We start from the raw sequence: 27,194 nt of genomic DNA, 5'->3' as shown, positions 1-27,194 counted from the left end.
AAGTAAATAAATAAAAAAATACAGTTTAGTGGTTTTTAGTATATTTACAGTTATGTGCAACCATTACCACAGTCACTTTTTGAAAATTTTAATTTTTATTTCTTTTAAAGGTTAATTTATTTAAGTAATCTCTGCTCCCAACATGAGGCTAGAACTCACAACCCCAAGATCAAGAACTGCATGCTTGGGGCACCTGGGTGACACAGTTAAGTGTCTGACTCTTGATTTTGGCTCATGTCCTAATTTCACAACCCTGATATCATGACGTGAGCCAAAATCCAAAGTCGGATGCTTAACCAACTGAGCTACCAAGGGGCCCCAGGATTTCGTTCTTTTTGGATGGCCGAGTAATATTCCATTGTATGTATGTACCACATCTTCTTTGTCCAGTCATCATCAGTTGATGAACACTTGGGCTCTTTAAAATACACTTATCTTGATGAGCACTGAGTAATGTATAGAATTGTTGAATTAGTATATTGTACACCTGAAACTAATATAATACCATATGTTAACTCTACTGGAATTTTTTTCTTTTTTTTTAAGATTTATTTATTCATGAGAGATACACACACACACAGAGAGAGAGAGAGAGAGAGAGAGAGAGAGAGAGAGAGAGGCAGAGACACAGGCAGAGGGAGAAGCAGGCTCCACGCAAGAAGCCCGATGCGGGACTCGATCCTCGGACTCCAGGATCATGCCCTGGGCTGAAGGCAGGTGCTCAACCGCTGAGTCACCCAGGCATCCCTAAATAATTTTTTTAAAATTTATGATAGTCACAGAGAGAGAGAGAGAGAGAGAAAGAGAGAGAGAGAGAGAGGCAGAGACACAGGCAGAGGGAGAAGCAGGCTCCATGCACCGGGAGCCCGACGTGGGATTCGATCCCGGGTCTCCAGGATCGCGCCCTGGGCCAAAGGCAGGCGCTAAACCACTGCACCACCCAGGGATCCCCCTAAATAAATTTTTAAAAGAAAAGAGTTGCATGCTCTTCCAACTGAGCCAGTCAAGCACCCCTCCATAGTCCATTTTAGAACATTTTCATCACCTCGAAAAGAAATTCCCTGCCCTTTAGCTATCAACTTGTAGTCTCCCATCCTCCACAGCCCTAGGAAACCATCAATCTCCTTTCTGTCTCTATGGATTTGACTATTCTGGACATTTCATATCAATGGGATCATATAATAGAAGGTATTTTGTGACTGGCTTATTTCACTTCTCATTACCTTTTCAACGTTCATCCACATTGTTGCGTATATCAGAATTTCATTCCTTTTCATGGCCAAATAATATTCCATCATATGGAAACCCCAAATTTTGTTCATCTATTCATCTATCTGTTGATAGACATTTATCGATAGACATTAGGGTTATTTTTACCTTTTGGCTATTATGAATGATGTCACTATGAACATTCATATAGAAGTTTTTGTGCGGATATACGCTTTCATTTCTCTGAGGTAAGGAACTCCTGGGTGGGCTCAGCAGCTAAGCATCTGCCTTTGGCTCAGGGCATGATCCTAGGGTCCTGGGATTGAGTCCCGCATCAGGCTTCCTGCATGGAGCCTGCTTCTCCTTCTGCCTGTGCTTCTACCTCTGTCTCTGTGTCTCTCATGAATAAATAAATAAATAATCTTTAAAAAAAGTCATTTTTCCTAAGTAGATACCTAGGAGTGGAATTTCTGGGTTATATAGTAAACAGATTGTTGTACCAATTCCAACGTGTGTGTGTGTGTGTGTGTGTGTGTCGGGGGCGGGGTTCCCCACGCTAACAAGGAGAAACTCTCCCACGCCAGCTGAGTATCCTACAGTTTAACTCAATTTCACTTAATTCTGACACTATCTACTGAGAGTATCAGATTCCACAAGTTGAGGACGGAGTCCTAGAAGACTCACCCCCTCCTCTGCCAACTTTAGATACCAGTCATAAACCCAGATGTCACCTGTGCTTCTGACTGACCAGCTATAGAGTGCAGATTCCATGGCCCCTTTCTTTGGGTTTGATTAATTTGCTGGAACAGTTCAGAGAAATCAGAGAAACATTTTACTTATTAGGTCCCGAGTTTATTATAAAAGGATATGACTCAGGAAGAGACAGATGGAAGAGATGCATAGGGCAAGGCATGGGAAAGGGGCTCAGAGCTGACATGCCCTCCAGGGTGCCACTCAGCCAGCACCTCCATGTGTTTACCAGCCCAGAATCTCTTTGAACCTTGTCCTTTTGGGTCTTTGTGGAGGCATAACATAGCCCCAGTTGATTAAATCATTGGCAATTGACCATGGACTCAACCTCCAGGCCCTCTTCCTTCCCAGGAGGTTTTGCGAGGAGGTACTGAAAGTTCCATTCCTATTATCAAAGTTGATTCCCCTGGCAACTAGCCCTCATCTTAAGGGCTTTCCAAAAATCACCTGTTTAACATAACAAAAGACACCATGCTCACTCTTATCACAGGAAATTCCAAAGGTTTAGGGGCTCTGGGCCTGGAACAAGGTCAAGACCAAATATATATTTATTATAAATCACAATATCACATTGGTAAGTCTATGTTTCACTTTTTGATGAGCTGCCAGACTGCTTTCTAAAGGGGATGCACCATTTTACATTCCTACCAGCAGAGTATGAGGGTTCTAATTTTTCTGCATCTTTGCCCAATGCTTGTTATAATCTGGTTTTTAAAAGATATTTATTTGTTTGTTTGACAGAGAGAGAGAGCACAAGCAGGGGGAGCAGCAGAGGGAAAAGGAGAAGCAGGCTCCCCGCCAAGCAGAGCTGGACTCAGGGCCCAATCCCAGGAACCTGGAATCATGACAAACCAAAGGCAGATGTTTAATCAACTAAGCCACCCAGGTGCTCCTAATCTGCCTTTTTGATAACAGCGATCCTAGTAAATATAAAGTGGTATCTCATTCTGAGTTTCACTTGCATTTCTGTAACTACTAATGATGCTGGGGTACTTGGCTGGCTCAGTTGGTAGAGCATGCAACTCTTGATCTTGGGATCATGAATTCAAGCCCCACTTTGGGCCTAGAGATTCCTTATAAAAACACAAAACAGGGATGCCTGGGTGGCTCAATCGGTTAAGCATCCACCTCTTGATTTTGGCTCAGGTCATGATCTCAGAGTTGTGGGATAGAGCCCCATGTTGGGCTCCACGCTGAGTGTGGAGCCTGCTTAAGAATCTTTCTCTGGGGGCGGGGATCCCTGGGTGGCCCAGCAGTTTAGTGCCTGCCTTCAGCCCCGGGGTGTGATCCTGGAGTCCTGGGGTCGAGTCCCATGTTGGGCTCCCTGCGTGGACCCTGCTTCTCCCTCTGCCTATGTCTCTGCCTCTCTCTCTCTCTCTCTCTCCCTCTCTCTCTGTGTGTGTGTGTCTCTTATGAATAAATAAATAAAATCTTAAAAGAAAGATTCTCTCTCCCTTTGCCCCTCCCCCTCAAACCAAACCAAAACAAAGTCCTAATGACTAACGATGTTGAGCATCTCTTCACGTGCTTGTTGGAGATTTCATATACATCTTCTTCGGAGAAATGTCTGTTCAAGTCTTCTTTTGCCCATTTGTAAGGCAGGTTGTTTATATTTTTTTGTTATTGGGTTGTAGGATTCTTTATATATTTTGGATCTTGGACCCTTATGAGATATACTTCTGCAAATATTTTCTGCTGTTCTGTGGGTTGTGTTTTTACCTTACCAATAGGTGTCCTTTGAAGCCCAGAAGTCTTTAATTTGGATGAAGTCCAATTTATCTATTTCTTGTTTTGTTTCCAGTGCTTTTGAATTCAAATTTATGATTCCATTGCCAATCAACATCGATTTATGGATCACCTTCTATCTACCAGGAACTAGGGATACTGTGATGAATAAGATGACTCAGTCCCTGTCCTCCTGGAATGTCAGTGTAGTGGTAGTGGGGGAAATAGTAATTAAATAACTGCTGGAATAATTTCCTCCAGTGTAATAAGGACTATGAAAAAGGAGCAGAAAAGGGGAGCCTGGGTGGCTCAGTTGGTTAAGCATCTGCCTTGGGCTCAGGTCATGATCCCGGGGTCCTGGGACAGAGTCCTGCATTGGGTTCCCTGCCCAGCGGGGAGTCTGCTTCTCCCCCTGCCTCTACCCAACCCCACTCCTGCGTACTCTCTCTCAAATAAGTAAATACAATCTTTTTTTTTTTTTTTTTTTTTTAGTAAATACAATCTTTAAAAAAAAAAAAAAGGAAAGGAGTAGAATGAGTGAAGTGCCAACCTAGCCTAAGGGGCAGGAGGTGCTCCCCAAGGCAGTGACTAACATCTGAAGGATGAGTGGGGAGTGGGCCATGTGAAGGGGGCAAGGAATAGAGGGAAGAGTGTTTCTGGAGAGGGAACAGTACGTAGGCATCCCAGAGCTCAGAAGAACATGTCTCTCTCTCTTTTTTAAGATTGTATTTATAGGGATCCGTGGGTGGCTCAGCGGTTTAGCATCTGCCTTTGGCCCAGGGCATGATCCTGGAGTCCCAGGATCGAGTCCCGCGTCGGGCTCCCTGCATGGAGCCTGCTTCTCCTTCTGCCTGTGTCTCTGCCTTTCTCTGTGTCTCTCATGAATAAATAATAAAGTCAAATCTTTAAAAAAAAGATTGTATTTATATATTCATGAGAGACACACAGAGAGAGGCAGAGACACAGGCAGAGAGAGAAGCAGGCTCCCTGCAGGGAGTCCGATGTGGGCCTTGATGTGAGACTTGATCCTGGGACTCCAGTATCACACCCTGAGCCAAAGGCAGACACTCGACCGCTAAGCTACCCAGGCAGCCCGAACATGGCTCTTTCAAGGAATAGCTAGGAGACCCCTGTGACTGGAGCGGAGAGAGGGAGGGAGAAGGGGGGGAAGCGGGAAAGGAGAAAAAATCTTAGGGAGAGAACAGAGAAGGTCGAGTGAAAAGAAAGATTTGCTAAGACTTCAAATTGGTAAGTGCCAGCAGTTAAAGCTGCCAGAGATCACGGAAGAGTAGAGAAGAGAGTTTCAAGGACTGGAAAGTAGCCAACAGTGGCTGGTGAGGCCAAGAAGTGACTTAAGGACTTGAATTTGGCAGTTGGGAGGTGATCGCTGGAGAGCCTTGTGGAAGGAACTGTGTGGGGATGGTGGAGGTGGAAAGCTGGATGCGGAAGATTGAGGAGAGATTAAGAAGTAAGGAGCCGGACAGAGTGAGGGGAGGAGACCTCCTTTTGGAGAGCACTGGCTGTGAAGAGGAGAGGGAGCGTCAGGAGATTGGGCCAGAAGATGGGGCAGCGTGGCGGGGAGAGACTTGAGGCCATTTGTTCCTTGCCCCCAAGAGCCTGGCTTCTTAATAAACGTTTGTTATACTGAACCACGCTGATGGGGAGTTTGGAGACAGGAAAGAGGGACAAGTGACAGAATTAGGCCCTGGGAGGAGCTGGTGTGGAGAGCCAGAGTCACATCTTGAGAGGAGACAGACATCTCCTTCCTTAACATGAATGGAAAGAGGGAAGAGGTCTCAGGAGGCCGGATGTGGAATGTAGGGTCAGGGATGGAAGGAGGCATTTGTATAGATAGTAGGGTCAGGAGATAAAGCACTTGTATGCATTTACCCTCTTCAGAGGATTTCGGGTTTAGCCCTGACTCTAGTTTATGACTTTATCTGGAAACAATATCTAACCTACTTAGTATTTGGTGGACCCCTGTTAACTTGCTGCTTTTACTTCTGTGGGCTGGAGAACAAGCCAAGTCAGCTTGCTTTGATCTTGTCTAAAGTCAAAGTATAGGGGCTCCTGAGTGGCTCAGTTTGTTAAGCCTCTGCCTTCGGCTCTGGTCATGATCCTGGGGTCCTGGGATCAAGCCCCGGATAGAGCCCTGGGTTGGGCTCCAGGCCTGGTGGGGAGTCTGCTTCTTCCTCTCCTTCTGCCCCTCCCCCTGCTTGTTCTCATCCTCTCTCTCTCTCTCTTCTCTGTTTCTCTCAAATAAAGAATATAAATCTTAAAAAAAAAATAAAGTCAGTGGTGCCTGGGTGGCACAGCGGGTTAAGTGTCTGACTCTTGGTTTCTACTTGGGGTTGTGAGATCGAGCCCCACATCAGGCTCCACACTCAATGTGGAGTCTGCTTAAGATTCTCTCTCCCTCTCCCTCTGCAACTCCTGACTGTGCTCTCTCTCTCCTCAAATAAATAAATAAATAAATAAATAAAGTCAAAGTAGGTAGGTTGTAAACAACATCGGCAGAGGGAGCAACCACTTGTCGGGCACAGAGAGACAAGGACTTGTAATCAGTGTGCACACATTTTAGAGAGAGGTTAACACAGGTAACCACAAGATCCTTCCCGGACCACCATGGCAGAGAAACTAGTTTTACCACAATAGCCTGCTGAACACCTTTCAATTCTTCCAAACAGCTACCTGTTTTCTGTGTCCTGCAGCGTGTTAGGTGATGCGTATCCATGATCTCAAACCCTCCGCACCCTACTAGGGAGATTGTATTTGTCTGCTTTTACTGATGAGGAAAGCACAACACAGAGGGGTGAATGACCTGCTCAAGGTCACTCACCAGTAGTCAGCATTCAAACTCAGGTTAGGCTGAGCCGCTGGCCGTGCACACCAGTGATTTTGGATTTCGCTCCAGGCGTCACCGTGTGCTACTATCTATTCGCCTCTGTGTTTGCCAGTTTTACACGTGGGGCTCCGAGGTAAACTCTGTGACAGCAAATTCTATGGGGGGATAAAAGTCTGAAAGCCAGTGCTCCCCACAGGCTCCTTTGCACGTCTCAGCTGAAGCATGACTTTTCTCCAGAAATGCTTTGCTTGCATGATGCTCCATCCTCCCCACCCCCACCCCAGTTGTCCCCTTGCTTCCTGGCACATCCCATCCTCTCCTGTGTGTGACTGCCTGCTGGAGAGACTTTTCTAAAATACCATCAGGTTACTCCTCTCTGCTTAGAAACTTTCTCGGGTTCCTGGCTACCTTTAGGTTAAAACCTGGGTTCCTCTTTTAGCAGGCCCCATGAGACCCTGGGTGATCTGAGCGCCCAGCCACTTATTCAGCTTTGCCTTTAGTGACTCTCCAGCTCCCACCTTCCTGCCCCGAGGGCTGACTTCCATTTCCTGGTACTCACTCTATTCTCCCAGACATACCCCAGGGCTCTGCCAAGAGACCCCTCTGCTTCTGCACTGACCAACTCCCACTCACCCCTGGAACCTCAGATCTGGCCTTACCCTCCTCCCAGGAAAGCCTTTCCCGCATCTTTCACCCTCGGTCAATCGCCGTGCCTGTGCAGCAAACAACCCCCCTCCCCCGCCCCCAACTGCCACGCTTACCTGTCACAACCCTGCTTCTATCTCCTTTCTTGTCCCTTGCTCTACAAGAACGTAGATTTGTATCATCTGCTTAGCTCCGTTTTGCTCCCCTGGAAAGCAGTTTCTTAGGGAATTTGTTCTTTCTCTTGGGGTAAGCATACCAGTCTTGCCTCAAAAAGCATACCAGAAATGCCAATGGCTTGATGTTAGGCACGGAGAGTTTTCAGCATGGGAGTTTGTCCCCTGCAGCCAAACCTCAATTTTACATGGAGGAGGTAGGCTAGGCACTTTCACATGATGAGAAAAATCTGTGGGGAAGAATAGCTGACTGCAGGAGAAACGACAGAAAGAGCTTTCAAATCCCCCAGCTGCCTTGGTTTTCATGTTGGAAAAAGCAGGGTAGATGCTTGTCTCCGGTCCCCAGATCTGCTAATAGTTAAGATGCTTAGGTTCAGCCTTTTCCCATGAAGAGGGGACTACTGTTCTCAGTGTCCTTTGAATGTTGGGCAAAGGCACAAGCCACTCTTCCCTCCGCGCCAGGAGCCTGTAGACCCAGCCATTTGGCAAGAAGGCCCCGTCCTGGCAGTCTTCATCAAACCCGACCCGCCTTGGCAGCTGTCAAGGGCGACTGTGGAGCGGAAACCGCAGCCCTACATCTATCAAATGGGCACGGGCAGGGCGCCTGGGTGGCTCGGTTGGTTAAGCGTCTGACTTCCAATCAGGTTGTGATCTCGGGGTGCTAGGATGGAGCCCCAGGGACAGCTCCCCGCTCAGCGGAGAGTCTGCTTGTCCCTCTCCCTCTGCCTCCCACCAGCTCATTGCCTCTCTCTCCCTCTCTCTCTCATAAATCAATAAATAAATTCTTAAAAAATAAACTATAAAATGGGCCCGGGGATGGAGGGAGTTATGCCAGATGCTGATGCCAACTGCCAGAATCCAGAACCAATTGCCCTCTCCCTTTCAGACATTGGAGAAGTTCATTGAGAACGCAGTTATTGCTACATCACACTGTGTAAATATGTTTTAAGGTGTAGTTCCTAGAAACATGTGACCGGCTAAAAACACTGATAGGGGGTTTTGGGTCATTTCATGGATGAGAAGAATCTAATGGGTTAAGAGAAGATTGGACCATTATGAGCACAGAGGAGGTACTAGGGGGGGCAGACAGGCCCGCCAGCAGAGAGAGAAACTTCTATGGATTCGCTCAGGGTAGTGTTTCTGGGCTGTGCTCTGTGATGACTCAGTTTCTTTCTGGTGTTTAAGGACAGGGATGGGAGGGCTTGGGGACACAACAATCCATTGCAAGAGCACCCCAAGCTTCCAGGGATACAGCGCTATGTTGAAAATGCACTATTCTTTAAGGCAGCATGGGTCCCTGGCCACCAACTGCTTTCCCTCCTCTCAAAGTCAACCCTCCTGTATTCCACTCAATTCAGACCATTTCTGAATGGGAGCCATTTTCCAAACTACAACTTACATATTAAAGGTAATTAAAAGGCAATGCTGATGATTAAAGCCCTATATCTTGGAAAAAGTGTCAGTGGGTGTGTCTCACAGGAAGGCAGAAGTCAAGGTAAATTACATGACTCACCACAAAACATCAGAAATGTACATTTGGAGATTTTTCCCTTTTTACCCCCCCCCCCCCCCCATTACAGACAACTGGCCTGGGATGAGACTTGTGCCGGGAGCAGGACCTAGCTGCCAAAGAGCCCAGGAGACAGGCAAACTGCCTGTCTCTACTCGGAGCCCAGGTGAATGCAGCTCCTGCCAGCGGGTGGCTTGGCCATTTGCTGTGGGAACGAGGTCCAGAGCAGCCCGATCACTAGCTCAGGGCCAAGGATTGGTGAACTTTTCCCTGCGAATGTAGAAAGCTTGGCGCACTCAGTGGTTAATGGGGGGGGAAAAAGTCACCCCAAGGACAGCTTTGTCATGTGAAAGGAAAACATACCCCGCTTTAATATGCTTAAGAAGTCATCCGCGCTACATTAGAACAAGTACCGGTAGAGCCTGGATGTCTCGGAGCAGGCTGGGGGGGAAGGACGACTCGCCCGCAGGAATAGCAGAGTCCAGCCTTCAGTTGGGCGCTTCCTCTGTATCCGTGGTTTACAGTCTTAACTCCTTCTTCTAGCAAGTGCTTCCCAATACCCTGAGCTTTTGCCTGCCCAGAAACGGCTCCTGGAAGCCTGACTTCCTCTCCCAAGCAGGACCACACTCCTGCCCCTAACTCCTTAGTCCCCCAGTCTTGGGCCTCGGCGCCAGGACAGATTGGCCTTTGCGCTCTCCGTCTCGATTAGGGCGCGTCCTGGTCCCCGGGTCTCCTGACCCATGACCGCGGGAGACCCGGGACAGGCATCTGCGACAAACCTGTAGGTGGTTCGCTGCTCGCCGGCCCGGCGCACTCGGCTGCGGCCAGAGCTGCCACCCCTTCGGGTGCGGCCCAAGACAACCCGAGACAGGGGCCTCGACGCAGCGTCGCCGTCCCTCCGCGCTCTCCAGTGTCTGTGGCCCTCAACGGTCCTGGAAGAAGGGGAACACTTGGCGGAGGAGGCCCTGAATCTGCGCCATCCGGCTGCCCGTGTAGTTCTTCTCCTTGCCGGTCGCCGCCGCTGCTCTCGCCTGTGTCTCCGCGGAGTTCGTGCCCACTGAGCTCGGGGACCGTCGCGGCGTCCACGGGGCGGCGCCGCTGCTGTTGTTGTTGGCATTGTTCCGCTCGCTGCGGCCCGCCGTCTCCCACTCCTCGGCCCCCGACAGCTCCCGCAGGCTCTGCGGCGCGTTGGGCCGCAGGTAGTGGCAGGCCCGGTGGCCGCTGTAGTCGCGGCGCGTGGGGTCAGCCCCCAGGGCGCCCACCAGCACCTTGATGACCATGTCGTGGCCCTGCAGGGCCGCCAGGTGGAGGGGCGTGAGGCCGCCGCTGCCCGAGACGCTCACGTCGAGCTTCAAGCCCCGGCGCTGGGCGAAGTCATGCACCAGGATGAGCTCCTCGTGGCACCCGTGCTTGGCCAGCCAGTGCAGCACCGTGTAGCCCGTGACCGGGTCGCCCCGCAGCAGCAGCCCGGGCTCGGCTTCCAGCTGCTCCCACAGCACCTCAAGGCGGCCCTCGGCGGCCGCCAGTATCCACGCGTGCTCGTGGGGCTCCAGGCCCAGCCCGCCGCCGCCCGGCCCGTTTGGCCCATTCGCCGCGTTCGGCGCGCTCGCCCCGGCGGGGGACTGCTCCTCGGCGCGCTCCTCCGACAGCCGGCCGGCGGGGGCCGCCCCCTGCAGCCCCAGCAGCTCCCGCAGCGCTCCCCGCCGGCGGCCCGAGCCCGCCGCCGCCGAGAGCATCAGCGAGCCGTGGAGGAGGGGGTCCCGGGAGGCGACGGCGGCGTGGCCCCGGTACCTGCCCAGGCTGTCGGTGTCCGCTCTCGAGGGGCGGGGCGGCGGGGCGCTCCGCGGGCTCAGCGCGGTGGCGACCAGGGAGGCCTTGGGCCCCGGTCCCGCGGTCCCTCGGGGCTCGGCCATGGTCCCGCCGCCGCCGCCGCCGCCGCCGCGCTTCCCGGGCGGAGCGTCCGCTGCCCTTCCCGGGCCCCTCCGGGAGAGGAACTGGCGCTGGCGTTGGGGAAGGAAGCGGCTTGAGCAACTGGGCTCGGAGGGAGGGAGCAAAGGAGGGGAGGGGGAGGGAGAGAGCCAGCGAGCCGGGGGAGGGCCCCGCGCGGGAGGTGGGGGGCGTGGAGTGTGGGAGCTCGGGCCGGGTCCCCGGGGCCAGCCCTTGCAGCGCCCCGCGGGGACCGCCGCCGCCTCCCCGGTCCCGGGTCGCGGGCGGCCCCGCCCCGAGCGGCCAGGTGCGCCGGGCGGCCCCGCCTCCGGCACCGCGCGCCACGGCGGGGCGGGCACCGGGTGGGGGCGAGCGGGCCCCGGGCGCCGCGCCGCCGGCTTCTCGGCATCCCCGCAGCTGCCGGGGTGAAGAGGCTCTAGGGCGCCCCCTCCCCGGCGGGCAGGGCTCGGCTGGCAGCCAAGGCCTCCGGGAGCGCGATCCTGCAGCTCCAGGGCGCTGGCTCCCCGCCCCCCTCCTTCGCCCTTCCCTCTTATCTCCTGCACTTTGTCCCCGAGGCGCCTTCGTCCCGCCTCTAGATTCGCCGAGGCGGCCCGGGACTCGGGCTCCCCCGCCTTGCCCTTTGTCTGGCCTTGACCCTCCCCGCAGAGCGCGGGGTTGCCCGGGATTCCTGCCGCGGAACCGGAGACAGGGGTCTAGGCAGAAGCTCTGGCGGGGGACGGAGAAGGGATACTCCCTTCCTCCCCGCGGGTCCCTGCCCGGCCCCCCGGCCTCCCCTCTTTATCCTCCCAGGTCGCCTCCAAGAAGCAGCCAGTGGCCGCGGGAATGCCCTGCCCTCTGTGGTCTCCTTGAGGATAGTTTGCCTTTTTACTTCTAACAGTGGCCTTCTCTTTGCTCTTCCCTGCCCTCAGTAAGTGGTAGGTCTTGCCTCCTGCCCCCACCATGTTAGGGAGTTCAGTTTTTGAGCGACTGAGGCCCTGAAAGAAGATTCTTGAGTCAGAGAGGGACACAGTCATGATTAAGGTGGCGTTTCAGAAGGTGACTCTGGGAGCCGCAGAGACTAGAAGCCAGAAGACTGTCCCAACAGTCTAGGCCAAAGGGGATGTGGGTCTCAAGCCAAGCCAGCTCACTCCACTGGGCCACCGTGATGGAAGGTATCAGAGACCTTTCCTCCTTGGCCCTCAAATATTTTGCCCTAAATATCTTGAGCTTTCCTTCCTGACAGCCTATGCATTTGTAATCAATGTTGGAACATTTATTATGTGCCAGGCACTGTGCTAGATGCCATATATTTAGATAGATAGATGTAGATATATAGATACAAACACTTTGAATCCTCCCAGCCACATCAAAAGCTAAGTGTGATTACTGTCCCCAGTTTGCTGAGAGGTCAGGCCACTTGCTCAAGGTCACTCAGCAGGAAGTAGCAGAGCAGGTCTGTGTGACACCATAGCCTTTGTTCTGGCACCAAGGACTGGCATTCAAGCCAGGCTTATCAACTGTAGATCGCTCACACAAGCCCCAGATTCCAGCCCAACAAAGGGACTTGCCCTAACCTGAGCATATCTTGAAGCTGCTCTCCTCTTCTAGAATGTCCTCCTTCAGGGTGCACCTCCATGGCTCAGTGGTTGAGCAGCTGCCTTTGGCTCAGGGTGTGATCCCGGGGTCCCGGGATGGAGTCCCACATCAGGTTCCCCCACGGAGCCCGCTTTTCCCTCTGCCTGTGCCTCTGCCTCTCTCTGTGTCTCTCATAAATAAATAAATAAAAGCTTTTAAAAAGAAAAAAAAAGAACGTCCTCCCTCAGAGCTTCTGTCTAGGAAATTCTCCTTGTCCTTTAAGGTTGGCCTCAGCTTCCACCTTCTCCAGTAATCCTCCTTGGATTACCCTAGCCCAGAGTGATGGCTCTCCCCCTCCCAGCCGGCTGGTTGTATTCCTCCTTTGGCACCCAGCACAGACTGCCCTGTGTTGTGTTTCTTTTCCTTTGCTCCAAAAGGCCAGCTAAACTGGAAACTCTTTGACAATTCCGTCACACTATCCTGTGCACCTAGTAGAGGCGTGAGAAACATTTGTTACCTTGTTCTGATTCGGCAGCCTGGGAAAATGTGATCGTGTGTGTATGTGGAGGGGGGCACTGTGTGCGTGTGTGTTGGGGTGGGGTGCATCTGCTGCTGGAACCCCCATGCCCGCTCCCACATCTCTGCCTCAGAACCTGCAGGACACCAAAAACAACTCCTATTTCATCGATTCATAAAAAGTAAAGGAGTGATCCAGTAGTTGCTTCACTGAGCCAACCAGCCAAAGCCACCTCCTGGCCTTTGCTGACTCCTCAGAGACCAGGCCCAGGCTCAGAGTGGGCCCCAAGCTTTCAGGCTTTCATTTTCAAAATGAACCCTGACTGACAAGCAGCTACTTCCGTTGCTCTGGAAACTCCCCTTCATAACCCCAAATTTGTAAACACCAAACCACATACATGCACACACACTTCCAGAATATGCAAACAGCTGCAGCGATATATATATATATATATATTTTTTAATCAAAATGCCAGCACGGAGAATGCAGGAGGGAAGAATGCTTGGACTATTAACTTTCCTCGTCACTGAGCAGGCAAGTCCGTTCCCTATCAGCACTAATAATATCTCTGGTTCCAGTCCAAAGACTGCAAAGGCAGTTGCCTGACCAGCACCACACACCCATGACGCACGTGCCCTTGCCTGGGTCTGTTGCCAGAGACCGAAGCCATGGCACCTCCCTAACAACTGGTTCCATCTTTACTTAGCAAGTACTTCCTACCCTAGGTAGCCAGTTGCATACACGGATTCCCCAGAGCCACAGCACTCTGTCTCTATGCCAGTAGAGAGGGTCTCTGGAGTTTCAGAGCTGGGAGTGGGGTAGAAGAAGCTGAAAGCAGAAGGGGCAGTACTGACCCCCTAAAATGAAGATGCCTATCACCTGAAGTGGCTGCCCCTTCCCAAGAGAGGGGACAAAAACCCTTAAGACTCTGGAAACAGTCTCCCCCAAAGTTGCCTGCAGGATGGGTATTTGCATTTCAAATGGTGATGCCTGGTGTCTTTTCCAGATAGCCTCTCTGATGTATTTCTGGGTTTGTTTACAGATCCTGGACTACTTGAACTAGAACTTAATGTTTTGTCGTCTTCGTCGGTTATTTCTTCATTTTTCAGGCATGGTTTAACTGTCAGAAAGGATGGCAGGAGGCAGAGAAGCTTCAAGCTGAGGTGTTAGGCATACACTGAAACTTGATCTCAGTGAAGAGGGGCTGGCCTATCTTATTAGAAGTCAGTGGGGAGTGATAAACGATCTGCAAAAAATGTAATTTGTATGCCACTTTCCAGGAACGCGGTCCTGGGGGGAAGCCAAAGGCACTTGTATCTTTGGTTTTGGTGGAGTTTGCCCGTGAGGCTGATAGATTTAGAAAAATCCACAGCTATGAGACAGGCAAGAGGGGAATAGGTGGGATGCGGGAAGGAAGTCCCTCCAACTTCTATAATCCTGGCTGATGGAGGGAGTAGGGAACATTCTTGAGGTTCTAGATATAAAATGTTTTCTTTCTTCCAGAGACCTGTACTAATATCATGACATGATTCTCAGTGAAGGAGAAAGCCATGAGAGGAGGTTCCTTTCCCACTGAGCAAAAGAGTGTGTGGCTGTGTGTAAACGCATGTGTGAGTGTATGCTTGAGTGTGTGTTCGTGTGCTCGCACACACTGCCAGGCGTGACCATCTCTGGTTGTCATTTTCCACTTTCCAAGTGTTAGGTCTTTATATGAGGATACCCTTGTGAAAGGTTTAACATTCTGAATATCTTTTCCTTGCCTGATAGAACAAATTACTTAGAAGCTCTTTTAAAATTCTTTCCTAGTGTTTTGGAATTACCCCCCCCCCCCAGTCCTTCAGTAAAGTGGGATGTATTTTTTTTAAGATTTTATTTATTTATTCATGAGAGACACACACACACACACAGAGAGAGAGAGAGAGAGGCAGAGATATAGGCAGAGAGAGAAGCAGGCTCCATGCAGGGAGCCCAATGTGGGACTCGATCCCGGGACTCCAGGACTACATCCTGGGCCAAAGGCAGATGCTTAACCGCTGAGCCACCCAGGGATCCCCGGGATGTATATTTTAGAGAAAAAAAGTTATGATCTTGGGGCACCTGGGTGGCTTAGCGGTTGAGCACCTGCCTCCGGCTCAGGTCATGGTCCCGAGGTTCTGGGATCGAGTCCCACATCGGGCTTCCCGCAGGGAATCTGCTTCTCCCTCTGCCTGTGTCTCTGCCTCTCTCTGTGTCTCTCATGAATAAATAAATAAAATATTTTTTAAAGAGTTACGATCTTGCTCCAGGAGCAGGGTAAGCTTGGAACAGGAGAAGGTGGTAGGCCTGAGTTGACATCTGTGAACGAAGGGAGCAGAGTTTTTCAAAACGGCTGAGAAAGGGGTGTACAGGGAGCACAAAGAAATCTTGAAGCCCCGGAGCAAACATTAAGCTTCCTCAGATTTGGGCTGCAATGCTTAACTGCCTTCCCCGTGTCAAGCACGGGCTCTGAAGTGTGACTAGAGAAAAAAAAAAAAAAAAATCCAGGACCCATTATATGACACTGCTGTGAAAATGTCACATTCCGGACAAGACCTGAAGCGTTACCACGTGGAGACACACGAGGGCGCTCTAACCCACCGGAGCTGGGGCACCCCGGGAAGGTCGCGCCGATGTCAACCTGGGAGGAAAGAGGCCTTGCGGGTCCTTTGTTGATGTGGATTCAGGTTTTCACCGAGGCGGCTCACCCTCGGCCCTTAAATAGATGCGAAGAAGGAGGCTGTAGCAGCAGGGCCTGTGGTGAGGAGGCCGAGGCGTCATCTTGAAGAGAATGCGAACAATCTGGAAAGAGGAGGACGTGAACAGAGCGAAGTGTTTCCTTACTTTATTCGAGAGGGGTGGGTGGGCTTCTGTAATATGTAAGGCTTGGAATAATAATCCCTTGTGATTTTTCAGAACACTTTCACATTTTTTGATTATCTCTTTGACCCAGGCGGCAAGCCTGTGAGGTATGTAGAAAAGACAGTATTTATCACCAATTCATACCTAAGCCTCAGAGAGGTTAAGTGACTTGCCCAGAGTCACACAGCGCAAAAGTGATAGAGCAAAAGTGATGGAACAGGGTCTGCGCTCCTGCCTCCCTGTCGTGCTGCCTTACTCTTTTGGGGATGGTGGGCAGGGGACAGCTGTCAGCAGCGTTGTGTGGTATATGAATATTGTCCATGGTGCCTTCTGCCTTCTGTTTTGAATCCAGACACCCTGTGCCCCACATTACCCAACGTAGCACTCCCTAGTAACAAGGGTGACAGCCACCTGCTGGTATTGGGCACTTGACTGCCTGGCAGGCCCTGTGCCAAGTATTAAATGTGCATAATCCTACATGAAAGCTCATAGCAGTTCTATGCACAGTGGTCGAAAGGTAGGAACGATCCCAGTGTCCAACAGATGAGTGGATGGACCAGATGTGGTGCATCCATGCAGTGGAATATTACTTGGTCATAAAAAGTAATCAAATAATGACACCTGCTACAGCATGGAGGGGCCCCAAAAACATGAGGCTAAGTGAAAGAAGCCCAACACAAAAGACTGCATATTGTCTGATTCCATTTATATGAAATATTCAGAAGAGCCAAATCCATAGAGAGAGAAAGTAGGTTAGTGGTTGCCTAGGGCTGGCAGGTAGGGTGGAGGCAGGAAAGGGCTATTGGAGAATGACCACTAATGGGTACAGATTTGTCTTTGGGGTGTCAAAAAGGTTCTGGAATTGGATAGTGGTGATGGTTGCATAACCAGGTGAATATACCAAGAATCACTGAGGTGTACACTTTTAAAAAATATTTTATTTATTTATTCATGAGAGACACAGAGAGAGAGGCAGGGGGAGGAGCAAGCTCCATGCAGGGAACCCGATGTGGGACCCAATCCCCAGACCCCAGGATCATGTCCTGAGCCAAAGGCAAATGCTCAACCGCTGAGCCACCCGGGCATCGCTGAGGTGTACACTTTTAAAAGGGTGAATTATATGGTATGTGGATTATATTTCAGTAAAGCTGTTACCTAAAAAAGGTGCACTCTCTCTCATAATCTTTACAACTCTAAGAGATGGGGACTAGTGAGAAATTGAAGCCCAACGAAAATAATGTGGTCACGTTCACTCAGTGTCAGGGGAACCCATTCAATCTGGCCTGACTACAAGGCTCCTGCCTTTGATCATATCCTTTTTAAAAAACATTTTTATTTATTTATTCCTTAGAGACACACAGAGAGAGGCAGAGGCACAGGCAGAGACAGAAGCAGGCTCCATGCAAGGAGCCCAATGTGGGACTCAATCCTGGGACCCCGGGATCACACCCTGAGATGAAGGCAGATGCTCAACCGCTGAGCCACCCAGGCATCCTTGCCTTCGACCACATCTTACACTGCCTCGAGTGCTTTGCTAAGATAGAGGATGCTGATAGAGCTGACACTTACTGAGGACTCATGTGCCAAGCACATTACGTTCGTGATCTTATTGATGCTTAAAACAAGGTAGATACTATAAAAGCAGTGGTCTCCCAACTTTTTTCTTTTTTTTAGAGAGAGTTAGAGAACCCACACGTGCTTGCGTGACTGGGGACGGGGGAGGGGGCAGAGGGAGAGGGAGAGAGAGAATCTCAAGCAGGCTCCACACCCAGCTTGGAGCCTGATGCGGGGCGGGAGTTGATCTCACAACCCTGATCGTAACTCGAGTCAGCCGAAATACAGAGTTGGATGCTTAACCGACTGAGCCACCAAGGCGCCCTGGTCTCCCAATGTGTTTTTTTTTTAAAGATTTTATTTATTTATTTATTCATGAGAGACACAGAGAGAGAAAGAAGCAGAGACACAAGCAGAGGGAGAAGCAGGCTCCATGCAGGGAGCCCGACGTGGGACTCGATCCCAGGTCTCCAGGATCACGCCCTGGGCTGAAGGCGGTGCTAAACCACTGAGCCACCCAGGGATCCCCTCTCCCAACGTTTTTGATTGTACATCCCTGGAATGAAAATATTTTGAGCCAGTATTCTCTGCATTTGAGTGTTTTGTAATTTCAAAATGATGTGTGTTACCGTATTGATATATGATGTATATTATAAAGCATACACAAAAGGACAGTTTCATGGGTGAGACAAGGATGAAATAAACTGTTTACAAATAACAAATTTTTTATATAGAGTACAAAACCGATTTTGACTGTCACTACAGTGTTATAAATATTTTTTTCGGGATCCCTGGGTGGCGCAGCGGTTTGGCGCCTGCCTTTGGCCCAGGGCGCGATCCCGGAGACCCGGGATCGAATCCCACGTCGGGCTCCCAGTGCATGGAGCTTGCTTCTCCCTCTGCCTGTGTCTCTGCCTCTCTCTCTCTCTCTCTCTCTCTCTCTGTGTGACTATCATAAATAATTAAAGAAAAAAAAATTTTAAAAAAATATTTTTTTCACAAGATAATGTGATTGCATATGCTTCATTAAAAAAAAAAACAAAACCTGGGGATCCCTGGGTGGCTCAGCGGTTTAGCACCTGCCTTCAGCCCAGGGCATGATCCTGGAGTCCCAGGATCGAGTCCCGCGTCAGGCTCCCGGCATGGAGCCTGCTTCTCCCTCTGCCTGTGTCTCTGCCTCTCTTCTCTCTCTCTCTCTCTCTCTCTCTCTCTCTCTCTCCGTCTTTCAGGAATACATTTTTAAAAAATTAAAAAAAAAAACAGGTTAACACTGTAATGTAGCTACGCAAAGGTGTGGTTCTAAACTTAGTTTATTTCAGCACTTGGCTTCAGGAGCTGTCATAGATGAGAAAGATATCTCAAAGAGACACAGCCCGCAACAGAAGGCAAATTCCACTGGCTAGGCTTACTACATCATGATTCTCATTTTTCAATTCCACCCACCAATTATGCAATGGTTTTTGATGAAATTCAGCTGGTAAACGGTCACCTTTCCTGATCTCAATCATTTGTTCTTTCTTTAAGATTTTATTTATTTATTTTAGAGAGAGAGAGCACGAGAGGGGTTGGGGCAGCGGGAGAGGAGGAGGGAAATGCAGACCTCCCACTGAGTTGGGAGCCCAACATGGGGCTTGATCCCAGGATCCTAATTTCATGACCTGAGCCAAAGGCAAGCGTTTAACCGACTAAATCACCCAGGTGCCCATCAATCATTTTTCTTGCCAACCAATCAGACCCTTTTGTACTTTTGCGTTTTTAACAAATGTCTTCAAAACCCACAAAAACTCTACATTTGAGAGATTTTAAACCAGTGTAGAAAATTTCAGTCCCAGTTTTGTAAGTGTGGAGATACGAGAGGTTTTCTAGGTATGCAGCTTACATCATTGTTGGCAATAAAATTACATAACAGTGAAAAACATGTATTCATTTTCCAAATGTTCTCTCCATGTACTGAGTTTCCTTACAGAGCAGTTACTTTCTCCCTCATTCTTAAACTATCAGTTTAACCTTGAATAGCTAGATTGGGTATGTTTATTATAATTGTTTTTTTAAAGATTTTATTTATCTATTCTTGAGAGACAGAGAGAGGCAGAGACACAGGCAGAGGGAGAAGCAGGCTCCATGCAGGAAGCCCGATGTGGGACTCGATCCCGGGTCTCCAGGGTCACACCCTGGGCCCAAGGCAGACGCTTAACCGCTGACCCACCCAGGCGTCCCTGGGACTTTTTTTTTTTGTTGTTCACTGACTGCTATAGGACATTCAGTAAATTTACTGAAATTTGAAACACATATCTTTGTGGGAAAGGAAAGTGTATCTTTTAGGTTGAAAACTCTTAAGGACTTTGTCACAAAATAAACAGCCTCTATGTGGTACCAAAGTGACAATGGGAGTGTCATTCTCTACCTTGTTACAAAATAGAACACTGTGTATCAAAATATCTTGTTTCTAGACCATACTGGATGAATCCTATAGCACTTTGCATGCTTTAGTATCTTAGTTGTAACATCTCGCCAACCTGCTCAGTAACTTACCTTGAAATCCACCCCTACCTTTTGAAAAAAAATCCCTGTCAAAGCAGCACTACTGTATTTCTAGTTTTTCTATAAGATATTTTTAAAAATTAGGGGGTGCCTGACCAGCTCTGTTGATAGAGCATAGGACTCTTGATCTCAGGGTCGTGAGTTCAAGCCCCATGTTGGGTGTGGAGCCTACTTAAAACTTTTTTTAAAATAATAAACTGGGGCAGCCCGGTGTGGCTCAGCGGTTTAGCACTGCCTTTGGCCCAGGGCAGAATCCTGAAGACCCGGGATCGAGTCCCACATCGGGATCCCTGCATGGAGCCTGCTTCTCCCTCTGCCTGTGTCTCTGCCTCTCTCTCTCTCTCTGTCTCTAATAAATAAATAAAATCTTTAAAAAAAAATAAAATAAAATAATAAACTAAGGGGCACCCCGTGGCTCAACAGTTGAGCGTCTGCTTTTGGCTCAGGGCATGATCCCGGGGTCCTGGAATCGAGTCCCGCATCAGGCTCCCCGCAGGGAGCCTGCTTCTCCCTCTGCCTATGTCTCTGCCTCTCTGTGTCTCTCATGAATAAATAAATAAAAAGTCTTCTAAAATAATAATAAAAATAATTTAAAAATAATTTAAAATAATTAAACCAGTCATTTTTTTAAAAAGTCATGTTTTGATTAAATGACATATTTATATATTTCCTTTAGTAGCCCACAAAAAAGTAGTTTTTTGTGGATTTCATTAAACAATCTAGCAAATACAAAGCTGCAAATGTTAGAAACACTTTATCCAGTTGTATAGCGAACTTCCCATACTGTATCATTTATTCTAATACTCTGTGCTCAAATCTTCAGGAATGTTCTTTAGATGCCTTCCAACAGTATTTGCTGACAAAAGAATGAATTTCAGTTTGTCACCATATTTTTCACATGGATTTATTTTGACCATTTTAATTTATTTTCTTAAAATTGTATTTATTTATTTATTAGAGAGAGGGAGAGAGAGAGAGAAAATGAGAGGAGGGGTAGGGGCAGAGGAGAGGGAGAAGCAGACTTCCCTCTGAGCTGGGACTCCAACATGGGACTTGATCCCAGGAACCTGAGATCATGACCTGGGCCGAAGGTAGACCCTTAACCAGTTGAGCCACCCAGTTACCCTGATTTTGACCATTTTTACCGTGATAGGAAAAACAAGTGTTTTCCCAAAGGGATCTATGGACTTTTGTTTTTCATTTTCATTATTTACCAAGAAACTCCAAACAAAGCTTCTAAACATGTATCTTTACATTTAGTGAAATTTATTTATTTATTTTAAAGATTTTACTTATTTACTCATGAGAGACACACAGAGAGAGTTAGAGACATAGGCAGAGGGAAAAGCAGGCTCCTCTCAGGGAGCCTGATGTGGGACTCGATCCCAGAACTCTGGGATCACATCCTGAGCTGAAGGCAGACACTTAGCCGCTGAGCCACCCAGGCATCCCATTTAGTGAGATTTAATAGAATACTGTCTAGAAACTCACATGAGGGCAGCCCGGGTGGCTCAGCAGTTTAGCGCTGCCTGCAGCCCAGGGCGTGATCCTGGAGACGTGGGATCCAGTCCCACGTCGGGCTCCCTGCATGGAGCCTGTGTCTCTGCCTCTGACTCTCATGAATAAAAAAATAAAATCTTAAAAAAAAAGAAACTCACATGATGTTAAACATTGCCAAAAAAAGTAGTAGAGATTTATCTTTTTAAAAAATATTTATTTATTTACTTGAGAGAGAAAGAGAGCACACCAGTAGGGAGAGGGGCAGGGAGAGAGAATGCTCAACCAGATTCCTGCTGAGCACAGTGCCTGACATGGGGCTAGATCTCACGACCCTGAGATCATGACTTGAGCTGAAACCAAGAGTTGGGCACCACCCAGCCGCCCCAGAGATTTATCATTATGTTCTGGATGCCCAGTTTTTTAATGTAAACTTAAAAAAAATTAGGACATACTTTACACAAATCGTAAGTGTACAGCTGGATGAATTTTTACAGATTTACCACCAGCAACTAAATCAAGAAATAGGGTATCATAGCACCTAGAAGAGTCCTTACCTTTTCATTATTCCTTCAGTTCCTACTGCTGTGTAACAAATCACCTGAAAACTTAGTGGTGAGAAATAACCATTTTATCATGCTCATGGACTCTGTTAATCATGATCCCTTCATGTTATTATTAGCCAGTATATTGAGGCAAAGTACACACTTATAATTAGTTTATTATTAACAAAGTGGATGCAAATCATACTTTAAGTAGCTTTCTTGATATTTTCTTTTTGTTGTTGTTTCTTTTTTCTTTTGGCTGATTTCTTACCGGAATCAATTTGTTGTTGCTGTTCCTTTCTAATAGGGCGGATAAGAAGCTCACACTAAGAATGGAGAGGAATCGGTTCTGCATTTTCCTTTGCCCATTTGTACTTGTATCCTTCATATTATCTTCATTCAGGCTGTGGTTTTCTAGGAATCTCTTCAAGCCACTTTTCCATTTGGGGAGGACTCGTTTAGTTAAAACCAGATGATATAATCTGGAAATTCACAACACAACACAAAAATTGCAGAACTTTGCAATAAGTTAAAAATAAAATGAAAGAGGGCTGGCGTCACCATCAGTCTTTCTGTCATGGAATTCCTGGTCTTCCCTCCGGACATCTATCGGGCATCATCTCACAAAGAGACCGGATGAGGGTGCCAGCGTCAACCCATGTGTTGTGTACATTACACTTCCATTTCTCTTACATCTTTGTCACAAAAGAAATTTGAATAGAAGTTCTCATATTTTCTTCCCACACCTCAGTGAGTCATCTCACACCCTTCACTTTGGAGACAAGTGGTCCATTGCATCGGTTCCGTTTTACAAATCAGGTAACTGAAGTGCTGGCAGGATACACAGCCGATATGGGATGGAGCCAGTATTCAAACAGGTCTGTTTGCCTCCAGTGCCCACGCTCCTTCAATTACACCCCAAAGGTTCTGGCTGATTCAGTGACACGTAGTTTCTGGTTTCAGATGCCAGAATGGTGAATGCTGAATCTTATTTTCTCAGCTGAGGGCACATTTCCCTCCGGGTGGTCTATGGCAGAGTAGGGTTTAGGATTAGAGAGAGGATGTGGGCAAAATTGGAATCTAACTACCAGTCACTGGGCACTTATTATGTGCAAGACGCAGAGCTGAGTACTGAATCCTCATCGCAGCCCTAGGAGTTGGGTCTGAGTGTTATCTCCATTTCACAGATGACAAATGGATTAGGTGGCCACGCAGGCAAGCCAAGCCAGAATTGCAGTGACCCCTCAACCTGGGCCCTTAGCCAATATGCAGTATTGCCTCTAGTCCATCGCCTCATAGATGATGTGGTTTTAGCAAGCATACGGTAAGACTTAGCAACATGCCAGGCTCTGACAACTGCGTTCCGTGTGTTGTATCTCATTGCATTCAAACAACAGTCTCACGAGAAAGATACGCATTTTACAGATGCAGAAACTGAGGCTCAGGGAGGCTAGGCAGCTTGTCCGGGGTCACACGGCTGCTAGCAAGTGGCAGATCTATCAGTCAAGCATCCCTTCTGTCATGGCTTTGGGTAGAGAATGGATAGAATCTAAGTAGAGCCAGCCTTTCTTTTCTGTCTTCCTTTTTTTTTTTTTCTAAAGATGTTATTTATTTATCTGAGAGTGCACGAGAGAGCACAAGCAGTGGAGATGGAGAAGCAGGCTGCCTATCCAGCAGGGAGCCCAATGTGGGACTCGATCTCTGGACCCCGAGATCATGACCTGAGCCGAACGTAGACGCTTATCCGACTGAGCCACCCAGGCACCCTGAGAGTCAGCCTTTCTTAGGGAGTTGGATAGCTGTGCCATCGGCATCTCCTCACTGAGCAGAGGGAATCCAGAGAGGCCTAGAATGGTGTGGTCTGTGGACTGATGCCAGTCCAACAGGATAAGAAAAGAAATTGAGAGCTTAGAAGCATTTATGGAAATTCTATATGACTGCGGCATTGAAGCACATGATACATTTTTTTTTATCTTACTAAAGTATCTGCTCGTGACAGATTGGAAATTAAAAAAAAAAAACTTCTCTTTCACCACAGATCATTTGAAAAGCACTAGTATAAACAAATCCTGTGCACCACCCATGCCCATGGTCTGTCATTTTGAGAGCGGGAGTGGGCAACTCCAAGCCAGAGGAGTGGTGAGCTGCCTGCAAGTGGTTCCCAAAGGATTCTAGGAGTGACTTGATTCATCCTGGGTTGAACCTGGTGATGAGGGTTTGTGGAAAACAATAAGGGCCTGACCCTGTTCCTCTCAGGGGTTCTCCAAAGAGGAGGAGGCAGTTGGCTTTAGATGATATAATGATGCTGCCTTTATTTATTTTATGATGCTGCCTTTTTAAAAAAAGATTTTATTTATTTATTCATGAGAGACACACAGAGAGAGAGAGAGAGAGAGAGAGAGAGAGGCAGATGGAGAAGCAGGCTCCATGCAGGGAGCCCAACTGGGACTCAATCCTGGGTCTCCAGAATCAGGCCCCAGGCTGAAGGCGGTGCTAAACTGCTGAGCCACCCGGGCTGCCCTATGATGCTGCCTTTAAAGATCCAGTGTCATTTTTATTTTGAGGGCTTGCTTGGTGGTACTCCGATGACCATCCATCAACAGAGGGCATCGATGCACCGTCCTCAAAGTCCACACCTGCCACTGCTGTCCTCAGTTTTAATGGGCATTGCCATCTCTCCAGATGCAGCTGGACATGACCCATTAACTGCTGTGGAACAGGATAGTGGGAACTAGAACTAGATTGTAAAGTGAGTTTTAAGGGGCTAAGCTAAAGGTCCAGGCATGTGACCAGACTCCGGCCTTTCCCTTCCACTCTGCCAGAGTGACTGCTACCTATCCCAGCTCTGCTCCTCCAGGCAGCTCTGCCTGACTGCTCAAATCCTAATCACTTGCCCCTTCACAGGACCCTTGCAGTCTGGAACGCCCAACCCAACATGTTATCATATAGGAGCCTGGATGGTTCTCAGTGACTGACATCTCAATGTCCCAGCTGGGTGAAAGGTCCCCAAAGCAAGCATAGGGGAAAAGGCAATAATTTAGCGGCCAGAACTGAAGCATGATGGGAGGGGACACAGAGGGGCTGCCCAGTTATCAGAACGGAGGTCTGAAGTTAGGGCTGGCTCAGCAGTAGGGTGACCCCAGGCAGAGTCTCAGAGTACGGAGCTGGAGCTGCTTCTTCTTCTTTTAAAGATTTTATTTATTTATTCATGAGAGGCACATGGAGAGAGGCAGAGACAGAGGCAGAGGGAGAAGCAGGCTCCCTGTGGGGAGCCCAATACGGGACTCCACGGGACCCTGGGATCACACAACCTGAGCCAAAGGCAGATGCTCAACCATTGAGCCACTTGGGCACTCCTGGAGCTGGAGCTTCTGTGGTGTCCCTCTGTCTCTGGTGTCCTTCTGGCCTAGAGCCTGGGGCAGGCCTGAGCCCATCGCTAGAGGGTTGGTGGATCCTTGGAAACTGGCTCCAGCCACAGAGTGGGGCGGAGTAGAGTCTGGAAACTAGGCAGGACCTGAGCCCGCATTGCTCCTTAGGCTGGCATTCAAAGCCCTCCACAATCTGATCCCATCATAATGGTAACAGTTAACATCTGGTGAGCACTTCCTAGGTTTACATGTATTAACTCATTGAATCCCTCAACTAACCTCATCGGAAGATTCCATTATTGTCTCCATTTTACAGATGGGAAAATTGAGGCACAGAGAAGTTCAAAGGTTAAATGACTCACCCAAGATTGCACAGTTAATAGTGCAGTTGGGATTCAAACCCAGGCAGTGTGGCTCAAAGGGCAGATGTTTAGCCAATAGTTTATACTGTGAACTATTTGCCTTATTATCACGATGAGCCTTCAATGCCTAAAACTGAAGGAGAGGCTCTAATGGTGGAGATCTCAGACCTGGGAGAGCCTGACAGGGGAGAGAATGCTGGTCTTGGAGTCCTTTCCTGGAGGCACACTCAACTCTGCCATCCGAGCCCTATGTTTCATGGCAGCTCCTCTGGGAGACCATCCTGCCTCTTGCATGAAGTACATGAGGGAAGATAGCTCCTTACTTGGGCACTCGTGGCATCTTCCCGAATGACTCAAGGCCTCCAAGCCTTGGCCTCAATGTTTCAGCCACCTTGTAAGGCCTGAGTTCACTTGAATATTGTTCTGACTCGGGTGGGCAACGATCTCAATGGAAAGCATTTTTGGATTTACTTTGTATCATCCTTACTTGTCATTTGTCCTGGCTCTGGAGATTAAGAAACAGGGCCTGTCTTTGAAACTAATTATACACTATATGCTAATTAATTGATTAAAAAAAAAAAGAAGAAGGGCGGCTGAGTGGCTCAGTCCGTTGAGCATCTGACTTTGGCTCAAGGTCATGATCTCAGGTCCCTCCTCAGCGGGGAGCCTGCTTCTCCCTCTCCCTCTGCCCCTCCCCTCATTTGTGCTCTCTCTCTCTCTCTCTCTCTCTCTCAAATAAATAAATAAAATCTTTAAAAAGAAAAAAGAAACAGGGCCTGTGCTTTGATGGCACCGAGTCTGTGGCTGTCACCTGTGCATTCCATGGCCTTGTGGAAATCATAACTCTGTTCTCATCTACCGGTTAGGGCAGGTGTGGACGGTCTCTTACAATTGGTCTGCTAAGAGCACAATCTCTCTGTCTGATGTGCTGGGTTTGCTTCAGGTTGGTAGAGGGGGCAAGGAGGGCCTCAAGCTCAGCATGGCTCTCAAGAGAAGACACTGTTCTTGGATTAGCTCTTCCAGTGAATGGCTAGCAGTGCCCACAAACAGCAGAGGAAGGGAGAGGGACTGGTCCCAGGGCCATCGCTGATTTGCCTGCCATCCTTGGCATGCATGCCGCAGGTTGTCAACCCCTTGAAGGAAAACAACCCTGCCTGGCCCTGGCAGGACCCCCTGGAGGGATCGGGGTCAAATGCCTGAAGCCTACAGCTCAGTATTACCTATCAAGAGTTGGTTCCTTTTTATCTGGCAGTAAGAATCTGCCCCGATTTGGCCCCCTCATTCCAGTTTGGCCAGCTGGCATCATCGAGGGTTCTGTGGCTAGGGTCCCCTGGCAGCCGGTTTGGCAAGAGCAGGCTGTGAAGAATAGTCACTTGATTTGTTGTTTCCTGTCTGCCAGACGCTCAGAGCTGCTGGAAATCCACACGGATGCAACAACTAGACATGGTTTCATTCATCGAGATCCAGGGGGAGGGGACACACTCCTTCCAAAGACGATAGGACCCACAAGCCTAATCTAGCAAGTCGGGGAGGGTAGGTTTCACACTTCTCCACACATTTCAAAGTATAATTAAA

The 27,194-nt window shown here is 48.8% G+C and overlaps 1 protein-coding gene across 1 annotated transcript; it reads right to left on the bottom strand.

Annotated features, from left to right (window-relative positions):
* Positions 1–9,199: 9,199 nt before the first annotated feature.
* Positions 9,200–10,770, bottom strand: SOWAHD (sosondowah ankyrin repeat domain family member D). Its single transcript, XM_038586597.1, has one exon. It carries the CDS (start codon positions 10,768–10,770, stop codon positions 9,781–9,783), a length of 990 nt encoding a protein of 329 aa, XP_038442525.1. The 3' UTR covers positions 9,200–9,780.
* Between the last annotated feature and the right edge of the window lie 16,424 nt (positions 10,771–27,194).

Source organism: Canis lupus, chromosome X (genome assembly GCF_011100685.1).
Source record: "Canis lupus familiaris isolate Mischka breed German Shepherd chromosome X, alternate assembly UU_Cfam_GSD_1.0, whole genome shotgun sequence".
Classification (NCBI taxonomy): domain Eukaryota; kingdom Metazoa; phylum Chordata; class Mammalia; order Carnivora; family Canidae; genus Canis; species Canis lupus.
This window is presented reverse-complemented; position numbering and strand designations above follow the sequence as displayed.